The sequence below is a fragment of the Antechinus flavipes genome, chromosome 1 (assembly GCF_016432865.1).
Source record: "Antechinus flavipes isolate AdamAnt ecotype Samford, QLD, Australia chromosome 1, AdamAnt_v2, whole genome shotgun sequence".
Lineage (NCBI taxonomy): Eukaryota > Metazoa > Chordata > Mammalia > Dasyuromorphia > Dasyuridae > Antechinus > Antechinus flavipes.
This window is the reverse complement of record NC_067398.1, coordinates 213,137,185-213,149,687: the sequence shown is the minus strand read 5'-3', so window position 1 is coordinate 213,149,687 and position 12,503 is coordinate 213,137,185. Positions and strand designations below refer to the sequence as shown.

General features: G+C 33.5%; 1 protein-coding gene across 1 annotated transcript in view; it reads left to right on the top strand.

Moving 5' to 3' along the window:
- Positions 1-9,345, top strand: part of LOC127560941 (uncharacterized) — a 30,976-nt gene extending 21,631 nt beyond the window's left edge. Inside the window, exons 3-5 of the mRNA XM_051995936.1 lie at positions 1,263-1,362; positions 2,503-2,633; positions 7,617-9,345. Coding sequence (XP_051851896.1) covers positions 1,263-1,362; positions 2,503-2,633; positions 7,617-7,880 — 495 coding nt within the window. The 3' untranslated portion in view covers positions 7,881-9,345. The remainder of the gene's footprint in view (positions 1-1,262; positions 1,363-2,502; positions 2,634-7,616) is intronic.
- The last annotated feature ends 3,158 nt before the right edge of the window (positions 9,346-12,503 follow it).

Below are 12,503 nucleotides of genomic sequence, written 5' to 3'. Positions count from 1 at the left end.
CATCTGGCTTGTCCATCTCATTTCCCCTTGCTACAGGACCTCTAAAAATAATCTGGACCATTGGTACAGAAAAGTTATTGGTTGCCTTTCTGTGATTTGAGGGTCATTGTGAAGGTTCCATGTCCCATCAGCCTGCCATGGCCTGAAATTCCACCATGAGGTATTCTTTCCTTTCTCTTTTTTGTTCTCAACTCAAAAAGTGACATATTTCAGGTAAAACACTGAGTAATTATCTTCAGTGAGGATCTTGAAAAGGAGCCATGGTTTTTGGGGAAAGAAGGCTGGACTCCAAGTGGGAGAAGGGGATGCTGTTAGGGTAAGACTGCTGCTAACAAACTTCACTCTTTAACATTTGCCTTAATCATAATATGCCTTCTGTATAAGGTGAGGGTAACGTGGAGTTTGAGACTAGAAGGAGATGGTAATTGAACCCAGGTAGGAGAACCAAGGGAGCTGAGTATCATGAAAAGGAGAGAAGTGATCAGAAGTCTGAAATGCTGCAGAAAGGTCAGAAAGGAGGAGGTGTGAGAAAAGGCCATTATTTGTCGCAAGTTAACTTTAGAGCAAAGTTTCAATTGAATGATAAGGTTGGATATCAGATTATCAAGTCAAATGAATAAGCATTTAAATTTTACTATGTGCCAGGCACTGTATTAAGGAGTGAGAATAAACATGAGAAGAAATACAGTCTCTACCCTCAAGGAACGGAGCAATACATAAAACTAGGGGTGGCAGGGGGAGAGAGTGTGTGTGAGTGTGTGTGGGGGTGGGGGGTGGGATTAGGGTGGCTTAAAGTCTCCTTTTCTCTAATTCTCTAACTCCTTCCACTTAGCCTAGAAGTCTTCAAAATGGAGGTTTTAGGAGGAACCAGCCAATCAGACAAAGACTGCTGGGAGAGTGCTTCCAGTGTGAGAGGTGAATGAAGATAGTGAGTGGGACCAGTGCGGATGATTTCTTCAATGAGTTTAAAGGAAGGGGTAGGGGAGAAGACACATGACAACTACTAGGAGAGATGGTAGGATCTTTTTTTTGTTTTGGATTTGTGTGTAGCACTCTAGTATATAGTGAAATTGAAAATTAGAGAAAAATTAGAAAATCAGAGTTGCTAGTAGGCAAGACTTCTGAAGATGGGAGTTAACAGGATCAAGACATTAGTAGAGAATACTGACAATTTTTGTGTCAATTTCTGACATAGATTCTAATTCCATGTAGTGATTACTAAGTAACTATTAATCTTTATTGATTTCTCTTTTTAAAAACAGACTGGATTTTTACCGAATGTCTTTAAGGTGTTAGCACATCGACCTGGGGAATTCAGAGCATTTTTTGCTTACTATAATGCCATTATCAACAAAGAAACAGGTAAAGTAAAAGTCAACACAATTATTGGACAATTTTATTTTAAAATATATTTTTATTTTATTAAAATATTTACAAATTATATTTTAAAAGTAAAAATTAAATTCCAAATTCTCTCCTTCCCCCAAACCTTCAAAAGGCAAGCAATATGATATCAATTATACATATTAAGCCATGCAAAACCTATTTCATGGATCGCTTAAAAAAAAGAATGTAGTGGTCATAACTAAAAATTCAATTAAGGAACCAAATGTAAGTTGTATTTTCTAGTTCTTAATGTCCAAGCATAGTCTAAGGCTATTAAGCCAAGGCTGATACATTATTCCCTTAGCCTAATGATTTCCAGAGGAAACCAGAATTGGTTTTTTTTCTCTCTTTTCACTTTCTTCTACATCTTGAATGTCTCCCTTTTTGCTGACTCTTTCCTAGATCTTAATGTCTCCTCCATCTTGGAAAAAAGTCTTTGCTTGGAAAAAAATAAAACAACCCTTCTTTCTTTCTACCATCCTCTCTTTTTTTAATTGCCTGACTTCTCTGACATTTAGTTTATTTCTACTCCATTTTCTGCACTTTCCTCTTTTACCTTCAGTGGTCTTTTTTTTTTTTTTTTTTCTTTGAGAATAGCCCCCTTTAAATTTCCAGTTGGAGTGGTGAGGGAAAGAAGGCATTCCAGAGGAGATAGGGCTCTTAAGGATTGATGTTATCTAAACATATAGAAAGAGTAAGACCCACCATTCCAGGTACCATTGAAAGTGAGGAAAAATGATCTTCATGCTAATTTAGTGGTCAGAATATAATATCAGCTACCTAGCACAGTTTATAGAATTATTTACCCTAAAAAAAGACTTTCCTAAAAGAAGGGAAAAGGATTTTTTTAACTTAGTTGACTTATAAATGATTCATTTAGGTGGTTTTCATCAATAAAATTCAGTGTTGCAAAATTGCTTAATTTTCCACATGTCAATTCACTGTGAAATTCTGACACTTAGCTTTGGTAGTGATAGTCTCTATTTAAACTTTATTCTTTATTTAAGGCAAGGCTCTTAGTTCCATTCACTTATTTCTGTAATTTGTATGCACTAATTTTCCATGTCAGTGATTTGTGTACAAATCTTCCTGTTGTTGTGTTTTTTTTTTAAATAGGACATCTCAGCAAGGCTGATAAAGAACTCATCATCGTAGCTACAAGCGTTAGTAATAGGTGTCCCTACTGTGTAATTGCCCATAGTGCTCTACACAGAATATATTCCAAAAATGCCATTCTGGCTGATCAGGTTAGTATTTAAACCGAAAAAAAACCAAAATCTCTTCCTACTAAGTCTGTTTTATGGATAAAAGCTCCATTTGATCTCATTTGATCCTTGCTTAAAGGAATTAATGGGATAAAAAAGCATCACAACTGTTACGCTATGAACTTATAAATGATTTTTGATTGTGTGTCAGTAAGGTTTGGTACTTCGGGGTTTAGTTCTTATTTTATGGCTAATTTTTTTCTTTGCACGTGGCAGTTCATGCTATACTCTGAGTTTGGCATCTTTTAACTATTAATTTTCTAAAGTTGGTAGTAGCTATGTTGACTGACAATCTTTTAGCCTACTTTAGCCTACTATTTTATGTGTAAAATGAGAGAATGATGATCATATGCTTTGATGTGAATATTTCATTTATGCAGATAGTTTAAAATAGTCTTTTGGTTAGCAACCATTTTTTTGTTTGCATAATTCTATTCCTAAATTTATGTTTACGTAATCTTTGATATATCAAGTTTACATTCACATAGCTCACACTTGCTTCTTTCTTCTGTATTTTCTTCTTCAATCTTTGATCTTCAAATATTTTAAAATCTTGGCTAGAGCCATAATTAAAGATAAGGGTTTTGTTGTAGTACTCTTGACAGTTTTTGCTTTGTTTTGTAAGGTGGGGTTTCTTGGAGCTAAAATAATGGCCATTTGCTTCTCTGTGACATAACTGTGCTTCTCATTACTTTAACTTGCAGCAATAGTCAGACTGTGTCCCTTTTTGCAGCTGTTGGCCACAACAACCCTGTCTTCTTTGCACAAGAGTTTTTGTTCTAATGTGAAAATATTTCTAGTTATGGCTTTGTCATACTTTTTAGGACATAGTAATATGTACAAACTTGAAATTAAACAATTTTTGTATGGAAGTTTCATAATATCTATTTCTCAGTGACTTTCATTTTGTTAAAAAAAAAAAAGGAAAACTGAAATAACTTTATAACTATAATATAATATATATAATATAATTATAATCATCTGAAATGTTCAGCAAGTAAATTTTGCTGTCTTAAATCTCTAATTTTTAAAAAGTGAAATATCAATTCATGATGAATAAGTACATAATCAGTTTGAGGAAGAAGCCAACTGTAATACCAAAGCTAGTATTTTCACAGACAGAAGATACCAGTTAAGTATCAGAAATATAGGAACATTAAGTAAAAAGCCTTAAATTTTAGAAAATACTAGCATTGGAACTCAAAAAGAACTATTACTGATGATGAGGAAAGACTTGAAATTTTTTTTGTACACATGATTAAGCTACCAACAGGATGAGACCTATTAAGTTGAACAATTTGTTAAAAGTACAGAATACATTGATGAGACAAAATTTTCCAGCTAAAAGGAGATACTTTTAATAAGCAAAACCAAACTTAAAAAAAAAAAAAAAAAACATGGCTACAACATCAAAAGGATTAATTCCATCTTACAAAATTACTTACAGAACGGCTTCATGCAAAATTGGAATGACTAGAGTTAGGAAAAATTAATCACAGAAGGTTGCATGATGGAGAATTTCAAGCATTTATCTACCTTATTCATGAATTGCCCTTCACAGGTTTTAGATTTGACACTAGTTGTGTAGCTTTGGACAAATCATTTAATTTCTCTGTGCCAGGACAGCTAGGTGGTGCAGTGGATAGAGCACTAGCTCTGAAGTCAGGAGGACCTGAGTACAAATCCGGTTTCAGACACTTAACACTTCCTAGTTGTGTGACGCTGGGCAAGTCACTTAGTCCCAATTGCCTCAGCCAAAAAAAAATTGCTTCATGTAAAAAAAAAAATGTGATACCTTTTTCCTGTTTTGATGTATTTGAAATGATGGTAGGAAAATCATCTGAAAACAAATTGGAAAACTACCTTTTATTATAAGTAGATGAAGCCACAAGTATAGTTAAAGGTATTTATTTATATACTATACTTGGTTGGAATTTAGATTAGGAACTTCTCTCTGTACATCCACACAAAAAAGAAATTTCAGATTTTTCATGAAAATGTTATAATGTAGGAAAACAAATGATGGTAGGAAAATCATCTGAAAACAAATTGGAAAACTACCTTTTATTTTAAGTAGATGAAGCCACAAGTATAGTTAAAGGTATTTATTTATATACTATACTTGGTTGGAATTTAGATTAGGAACTTGTCTCTGTACATCCACACAAAAAAGAAATTTCAGATTTTTCATGAAAATGCTATAATGTAGGAAAACCACATTGGATCTATTGCACTATTAGAGGAACACAATCAAAATTAGGATGAAACAGGTCTTACAACTAATAAAGTGGCCCCATCTGCAATTTGGATACATTTGAGTGCTTCACAATCATTTGTATGAGGAGCCAAATTTTTGCTTTTTTCTTAGTTGTGAGAAGAGCTTTCCATTAGCTTGATGGAAATGTGATCCATTAAAGAGAAAGGATAAAAGTATATGGTTATAAGGGCAAAATACAGGGTACTTCTACATTATTATTAAATCATAAGCATATATCACATTTAGTAGGCTACGGTACAAGAAATTAAAAAAAGTTTAAGGCAAACACTTATAGAATAATTGGTAACAAGATTATCTTTATTTTTCAAATACTTAAGAAAAGTCAGCTAAGTGGTACAGTGGATAGAGCACTAGTCCTGGAGACTGGAAGACCTGAATTCAAATTTGGCCTCACATATTTACTAGCTGTATGACCCTGGACAAGACACTTAACTCCAGTCATTTTTGTTTAGTAAACTATAAAACGTTTTCTTCACCCATAGCCAAAAATTTCAAACATATTTTTCAATGTACTATCATAAGAAAAGTCTATTAACTTTTCTTATTTAGATGGAACGAGATGAAACTAGTATTTGTCCATGGCAAACAAGTTCCTTAAGTATCTTTTATTAGTGTAGTGCTATTCCTCATAATCACATTTTGGGTTTTCTTGGCAAACATACAGGAGTGTGGTTTGCCATTTCCTTCTCCCTCTCATTTCACAGATAAGGAACTTCAGTAAAGAGGGACCTAGTTTACATAACTAGTGTCTGTTTTAAACTCAGGAAGTCTTCTTGCCTTCAGGAAAAGTAGTCTTAGAACAAAGAAGACTTGAGGTTCAGTTCTAACCTCCTATATGCAGACATACTGGCCTATATAATGACCTTAAGCAAATTTCTTTGTGGTAGCAACAACTTTTGAAGACTATAAGTTGAAAAGAAATTGCTGACCTGTACTGGTTGAAGCTAGAAGTCAAAGTTCTAGTCCCATATCCTATAATTCTCAAAACTAACAATAATGATCACAAAAATTATTATTAAAATAATGTATGGGCTTGAGATAATTTGACAAAAACACCAAAACAAATATACTAAATATCCTAAAGATTAATTTAATTTTTAAAATTAACAACTAAACTAAGGGATTAAACACACGAAGTTCATTGTGCATCACAATCAAATATTTAATAAAATAAAAATACACTCGAATATAGATAATATGTGGTTTTTAAGTCAATATGTAGTCAGCAAGGATCCTTATTTATAATTTAATGACCCTTCTTTCTGAGTTTGAGACCATTTAACTAAACTTTTAAATGAGAGACAAAATACAGGAGAAAAAAGTGAGCTATACCTTATATGCATACCTAGTTTTGAAATATGTTGTTTTCTTGAAATATGTTAAAGAAGAAAATATCATTTTTTCTTGGTTTAATAATAAAGATGAAATAATTTTATTTTATAGCACATTTTCTTGAAATTTGCATATTTGATAGATTCTTTAATGCAGCTAGATGTTCCCATGGATAGAACAGGGCTTAGAAGCAGGAAGACTACTTTTCCTGAAGGCAAGAAGACTTCCTGAGTTTAAAACAGACACTAGTTATGTGACCCCAACTAGGTCATTTTAACCCTGTTTACTGAAGTTCCTTATCTGTGAAATGAGAGGGAGAAGGAAATGGCAAACCACACTCCTGAAAGAAAACCCAAAATGTGATTATGAGGAATAGCACTACACTAATAAAAGATATTTAAGGAACTTGTTTGCCATGGACAAATACTAGTTTCATCTCGTTCCATCTAAATAAGAAAAGTTAATAGACTTTTCTTATGATAGTACATTGAAAAATATGTTGGAAATTTTTGGTTATGGGTGAAGAAAACGTTTTATGGTTTACTAAACAAAAATGATAGAATTTCTTACTTTTTATACCATCATTTTCAGGTGAAACATGATTTTTTCTTTTTACTCTAGCTATCCTAGAAAAATTATATCTCCATTAGTGCAATTCTCTAAAGAATTTGTGGCAGTACGATTAATGATGAATTGAGAAATTTTTTGTCAAATTATCTCAAGCCCATACATTATTTTAATAATAATTTTTGTGATCATTATTGTTAGTTTTAAGAATTATAGGATATGGGACTAGAACTTTGACTTCTAGCTTCAACCAGTACAGGTCAGCAATTTCTTTTCAACTTATAGTCTTCAAAAGTTGTTGCCACCACAAAGAAATTTGCTTAAGGTCATTATATAGGCCAGTATGTCTGCATATAGGAGGTTAGAACTGAACCTCAGGTTTTCTTTGTTCTAAGGCTAGCCCACTATTCATTGTACCATACTGCCTTTCATGAAAATAAGAAAAGATTTTTATCTGTGTATGTTACATTTATACATATACATTTTGAAATTTCTTTGTTTTGAATTTTCTTAGAAAAATTAGCTAAGGAAATCATAGATTATTTTATTAAGTGTGGAAGTGTGTTTGTTAAAAAAAAAAAAAAAGATAATGTGTAAGGAAAGTATCACTATACAAAATTTGGAGCAGTTTATCGCTTAGCTTTCTAAGTATATACTTTTAGTTTATTTCCTCTGACTTTTAAAAAAAACCTCAGTATTTTATTCTTATGTCAAGTTCATTTAGTAAGCATAACAGGCATATAGTAATGCCAGTATACCAAATTTTTTCTGTGCTTATTTTCCTACAGGTCATCGTTAATTGGAAAAAGGCCGATTTATCACCTCGAGAGTTAGCTATGCTAGAATTTGCTCTTGCTGTTAGTCGGGCTGATGAAATAACAGAAGAACATTTTAAAAAGCTGGAATTGCAGGGCTTTGATCGAGAAGATGCCTGGGACATAGCTTCCATTTCTGCTTTCTTTTCTATGTCTAATCGTATTGCTCATTTTATTGACCTGATACCCAACAAAGAATTTTATTCATTGGGTAGAACAAATGATCAAGATCTGTAAGGGTATAATCCATCACAGGGGCACCATAAAATGTGTGTATTTATTTTATTTGTGTAAATTATGGTATGCCTATTAATAAGTTTTCCCGTAATACTTAGTTTATATACACAATGGGAAATAAACTAATTTACTATTCTTCCTGGTAATATTGCTTTTGCTGAGTTCATCACAATTAATGGTAATTGTTGAAATTTGATGAAATTTAGCACTTGTATAAGGCCTTTTACTTATTATGATAAAAATTATCTTCATTTCCAGCTATCCCTCCAATTTTCTCCTTTTCATAACATTCCCTTATTTAAAAAAAAAAAAAAGATTAAAAAACAATAACAGTCCAGCAACCAACACATTGACTGAATCTGACAATAGATGCAACATTTCACATCTATTATCTCCAACCCCTTCTATGAAGGGAGGGAGGTACATTTTCTGAACTCCTTTCTGGGGCTAAGCTTGAATTGACATTGCTGTCATAATGTGTACTTTGCTGATTCATTTGCCTTCACTCATAAGTCTTCCTACGTTTCTCTTTTTTTTGGTGGTACAGTAGTAATGCATTTTGTTCATGTGCAACAATATATTGAGCCATTTCCTAATAATTGTGTTGGTATGCTATTACTTTTAGATGATCTAAAAGAAACATTTGGAGGATAGGGAAGCAGAGATGAGACTCAGGAAAATTCTGATAAGAATTGATAACCAACTATATCAAATTAGCCATTTTAATTTAAGCCCTTAGATTTAAGACTTGTTATTTTCTAACAGCTCTTTTACCATTAGATAAAAAATGAGTTTGTTTAAAATATAAACATGATTTGCAGCTAATTCTTTTTTGAAATAGATATAGGGACTTTCAAATGTCAGTATGAGTAGATCTATTTTATTTTAACATTTAACCTATTTTATGATACCTTTTCCCATCCCCACTGGGTATTCTTTCATAGTTGACCAACTTCCAGTAACGTTTACAAATGGTTTGTGAAATCAGTCATTTAGATTGGATTTTAATCCACAAATAACTATTCTTTTAGGTTTAAATGAGGGTTGTTTGAAAGGTGTAGGAGCTCATATCATAGGCCAATAGCAATTTCTTTTATTGAAACAATTCTTTAAAGATTTATTTTACAGGGAAATTGGTTCTATATACTTTACATTTGTATGGTTCTCTTTCATAGCTTGTATGTGGTTATAAGAATTATATTTAATCTACATAATCTACATATTTCTCTATTCATACCTTTTATCATTATTTTCTGAATTAGTAAACAAATCATAATCAACTTTGAGAGCCGAGATATTAAAGATTTGATTTAACTGTGAAAAAGATTTAACTTAAGTCTGTGAAGAAAGTCAAATGTGAGGGAATTGTTATAACTGTACCTCAAATATTGTACCTCATGAAATACAACCTTTTAATGTAGGCTTAATTTAATTTCACAAATAAAATTAATTGATGAATGTGTAATATTGAAAGTTCTGTAGATAAGTTTCAAATTTGCTAATTGAGTGTAACAAGGAGTCACCAGTGTACTATATTCTGGCTTGTTGGAAGATTTGGCAAAGCCAGGAATTTGTGTCTCTCAAGAAATATTTCACAAAGGGTCCTCTTTTCTTTAAATTTTTTTTGTTTTTTCATTAGTTATTTCTCATTAAATTGCATCTCCTCCTTACCATGAACCTTTACTTATGTCATAGGAAGAATCTAACTCCACTCCAGTTAATCACTAAAGGTCCAGATATGTTGATTGAGCCAATCTGTCAAAAGTAAATTCCTGTCAAAAATAAATTACATGTAATTAAGTCTTTAACCAATTATAAAGGATCATAGGATTTTGAGTCATTTGGATGATAGGTGATGCCATATAGAAACTACCCTTGTGCCTTGTTGAAGAAAATGTGCTCCTCCATGTTTTGTGGGGCTGCATATGAAAATGATATGCTAATTTAAAGCCAATCATTTGAGTGACAGTTGAATCCAGTGGGGCAGGACTCTTGAGAAATGAATTGCTCTTAGGGGGAGCCTATTGATCACATGAAAATCTAGCTTTTGAAAGCTTGAAAAAGTTCATTGGCATCAGTAGCAATATCCATGGAGTGCAGTGACTAATGGCACTGTGGACTAGGAAATTCTTTGAGAAACACTGAGGAACAGTCTTAGGCACACTGAGGAAGGACAATTTTAAAGGTCATGATTTGTTTGGAGTTTGAGGGATTCAGGTTATGGACTTAAAAAGGGACTGGCCCTTGGAGTCCAGAAGATCCCTACACTTAAGGGGAACCTTATATCTACAGAAGAAAAGACTCACAATAGCCAGGGAATGTGAATTATCCCTGTGTGCCACATTTTTCTCTGAATAGTCTGAGACTACTCAGAATTAGAAATGGAAGTAATAATTAAAAAAAAAATTTAATAATGGCTTTTTATTTCCAAAATACATGCAAAGATAGTTTTCAACATTCACCCTTGTAAACCTTGTTTTCCAAAATTTTCACTCTTTCCCCTAGAGAGCAAGTAATCCAATATATGTTAAACATGCAGTACTTCTAAACATACTTCCTTCCACATTTGTCATGCTGCACACGAAAAATCAGATCAAAAAGGGGAAAAAAAGAGAAAGCAACAACAATAAAGGTGAAAATACTATGCTTTGATCCAAATTCAGTCCTCACAGTCCCCTCTCTGAATGTAGATGGCTCTCTCCATCACAAGTTATTGGAATTGGCCTGAATCATCTCATTGAAAAGAGCAAAGTCCATCGGCTGATTGTCATATAATCTTGTGCCTGGGAACAGGTTTTCTTCTGGTTCTGCTCATTTCACTTAGCATCAGTTTCTGTAAGTCTCTCTAGGCCTTATCCTGCTGATTGTTTCTTACAGAACAATAATATTCCATTACATTCTTATACTTATTCATCCATTCTCCAACTGATGGGCATCTATCAGTTTCCACTTCCTGAGGCAGTAATTATCCTTGTTATAGTTTCTAGTTTCTAAAAGCTAATAAAATCTGGCTGATAATTAATGGGGGGGAGGCCCCTCTGGTGCTTGATAAACAACTACGGGCCTCCCCTCCCAGCACCCTGAAGGAATTCCTTTTTTTTTTTTTTTTTTAAATAACTTTTTATTGATAGAACGCATGCCAGGGTAATTTTTTACAGCATTATCCCTTGCATTCACTTCTGTTCCGATTTTTCCCCTCCCTCCCTCCACCCCTTCCCCCAGATGGCAAGCAGTCCTTTACATGTTGAATGGGTTGCAGTATATCCTAGATACAATATATGTGTGCAGAACCGAACAGTTCTTGTTGCACAGGGAGAATTGAATTCAGAAGGTATAAATAACCCGGGAAGAAAAACAAAAATGCAAGCAGTTTATATTCATTTCCCAGTGTTCTTTCTCTGGATGTAGCTGCTTCTGTCCATCTTTGATCAATTAAGGCTCTCTTTATATTCGAAGAGATCCACTTCCATCAGAATACATCCTCAAACAGTATCATTGTTGAGGTATATAATGATCTCCTGGTTCTGCTCATTTCACTCAGCATCAGTTCATGTAAGTCTCGCTAGTCCTCTCTGTATTCATCCTGCTGGTCATTCCTTACAGAACAATAATATTCCATAATATTCATATACCACAATTTACTCAACCATTCTCCAGTTGATGGACATCCTTTCATTTTCCAGCTTCTAGCCACTACAAACAGGGCTGCCACAAACATTTTGGCACATCCAGGTCCCTTTCCTTTCTTTAGTATCTCTTTGGGGTATAAGCCCAGTAGAAACACTGCTGGATCAAAGGGTATGCACAGTTTGATAACTTTTTGAGCATAGTTCCAAATTGCTCTCCAGAATGGCTGGATGTGTTCACAATTCCACCAACAATGTATCCCTGTTTTCCCAGTGTCCCTGTTTTCCCACATCCCTTCCAGTATTTCGCATTATCTTTCCCTGTCATTCTAGCCAATCTGACAGGTGTGTAGTGGTTTCTCAGAGTTGTCTTAATTTGCATAGGAATTCCTTCCAAGACCTAATCTGTTTGTGTGGGTGGGAATTGGAACTAGTCCTATAACAAAGGTGCTACATTCTGGCAAAGAAAAACATTTAAGCAAAACCCACACATCATAACTTTATCTGAAAAAAAAAAAAAAACAAACCTATTCCAAATGTATGATTTTAAAAGTTTCACCATAAATTTCTTCAGTATTAAGATTACCATTCATTAAGACTTCAGCTGCTTTTTAGTGTTACTCATATATTTGTAATTAGATAAATTTTCTTTCACTCTATCATTACATACAAGCCTTCCCAGGTTATTTTGAACTTTTCTGGTTTATCATTTGTTACAGTGCAATAATATTCCATTATGTTCATAGGCAATCATTTAGCCATTTCCCAATTGATGCATGCCCATTTTTGCCGTAAGTTTGTGGGTGAATAGTTCTTGCAAACACCAGATGCAATTGTGAATATTCTATTGTATTAAGGAGCTTTTGTTGACTACCTTAGACTTTATACTCATAAATAGGCTTGCTGGGTCAAAAAGCCCTTGATTTATAATTCTTATCTCCAAAGCGGTTGGACCAATATATTGTGATACCAACAGTGCTTCTGTTTCTTTCCACAT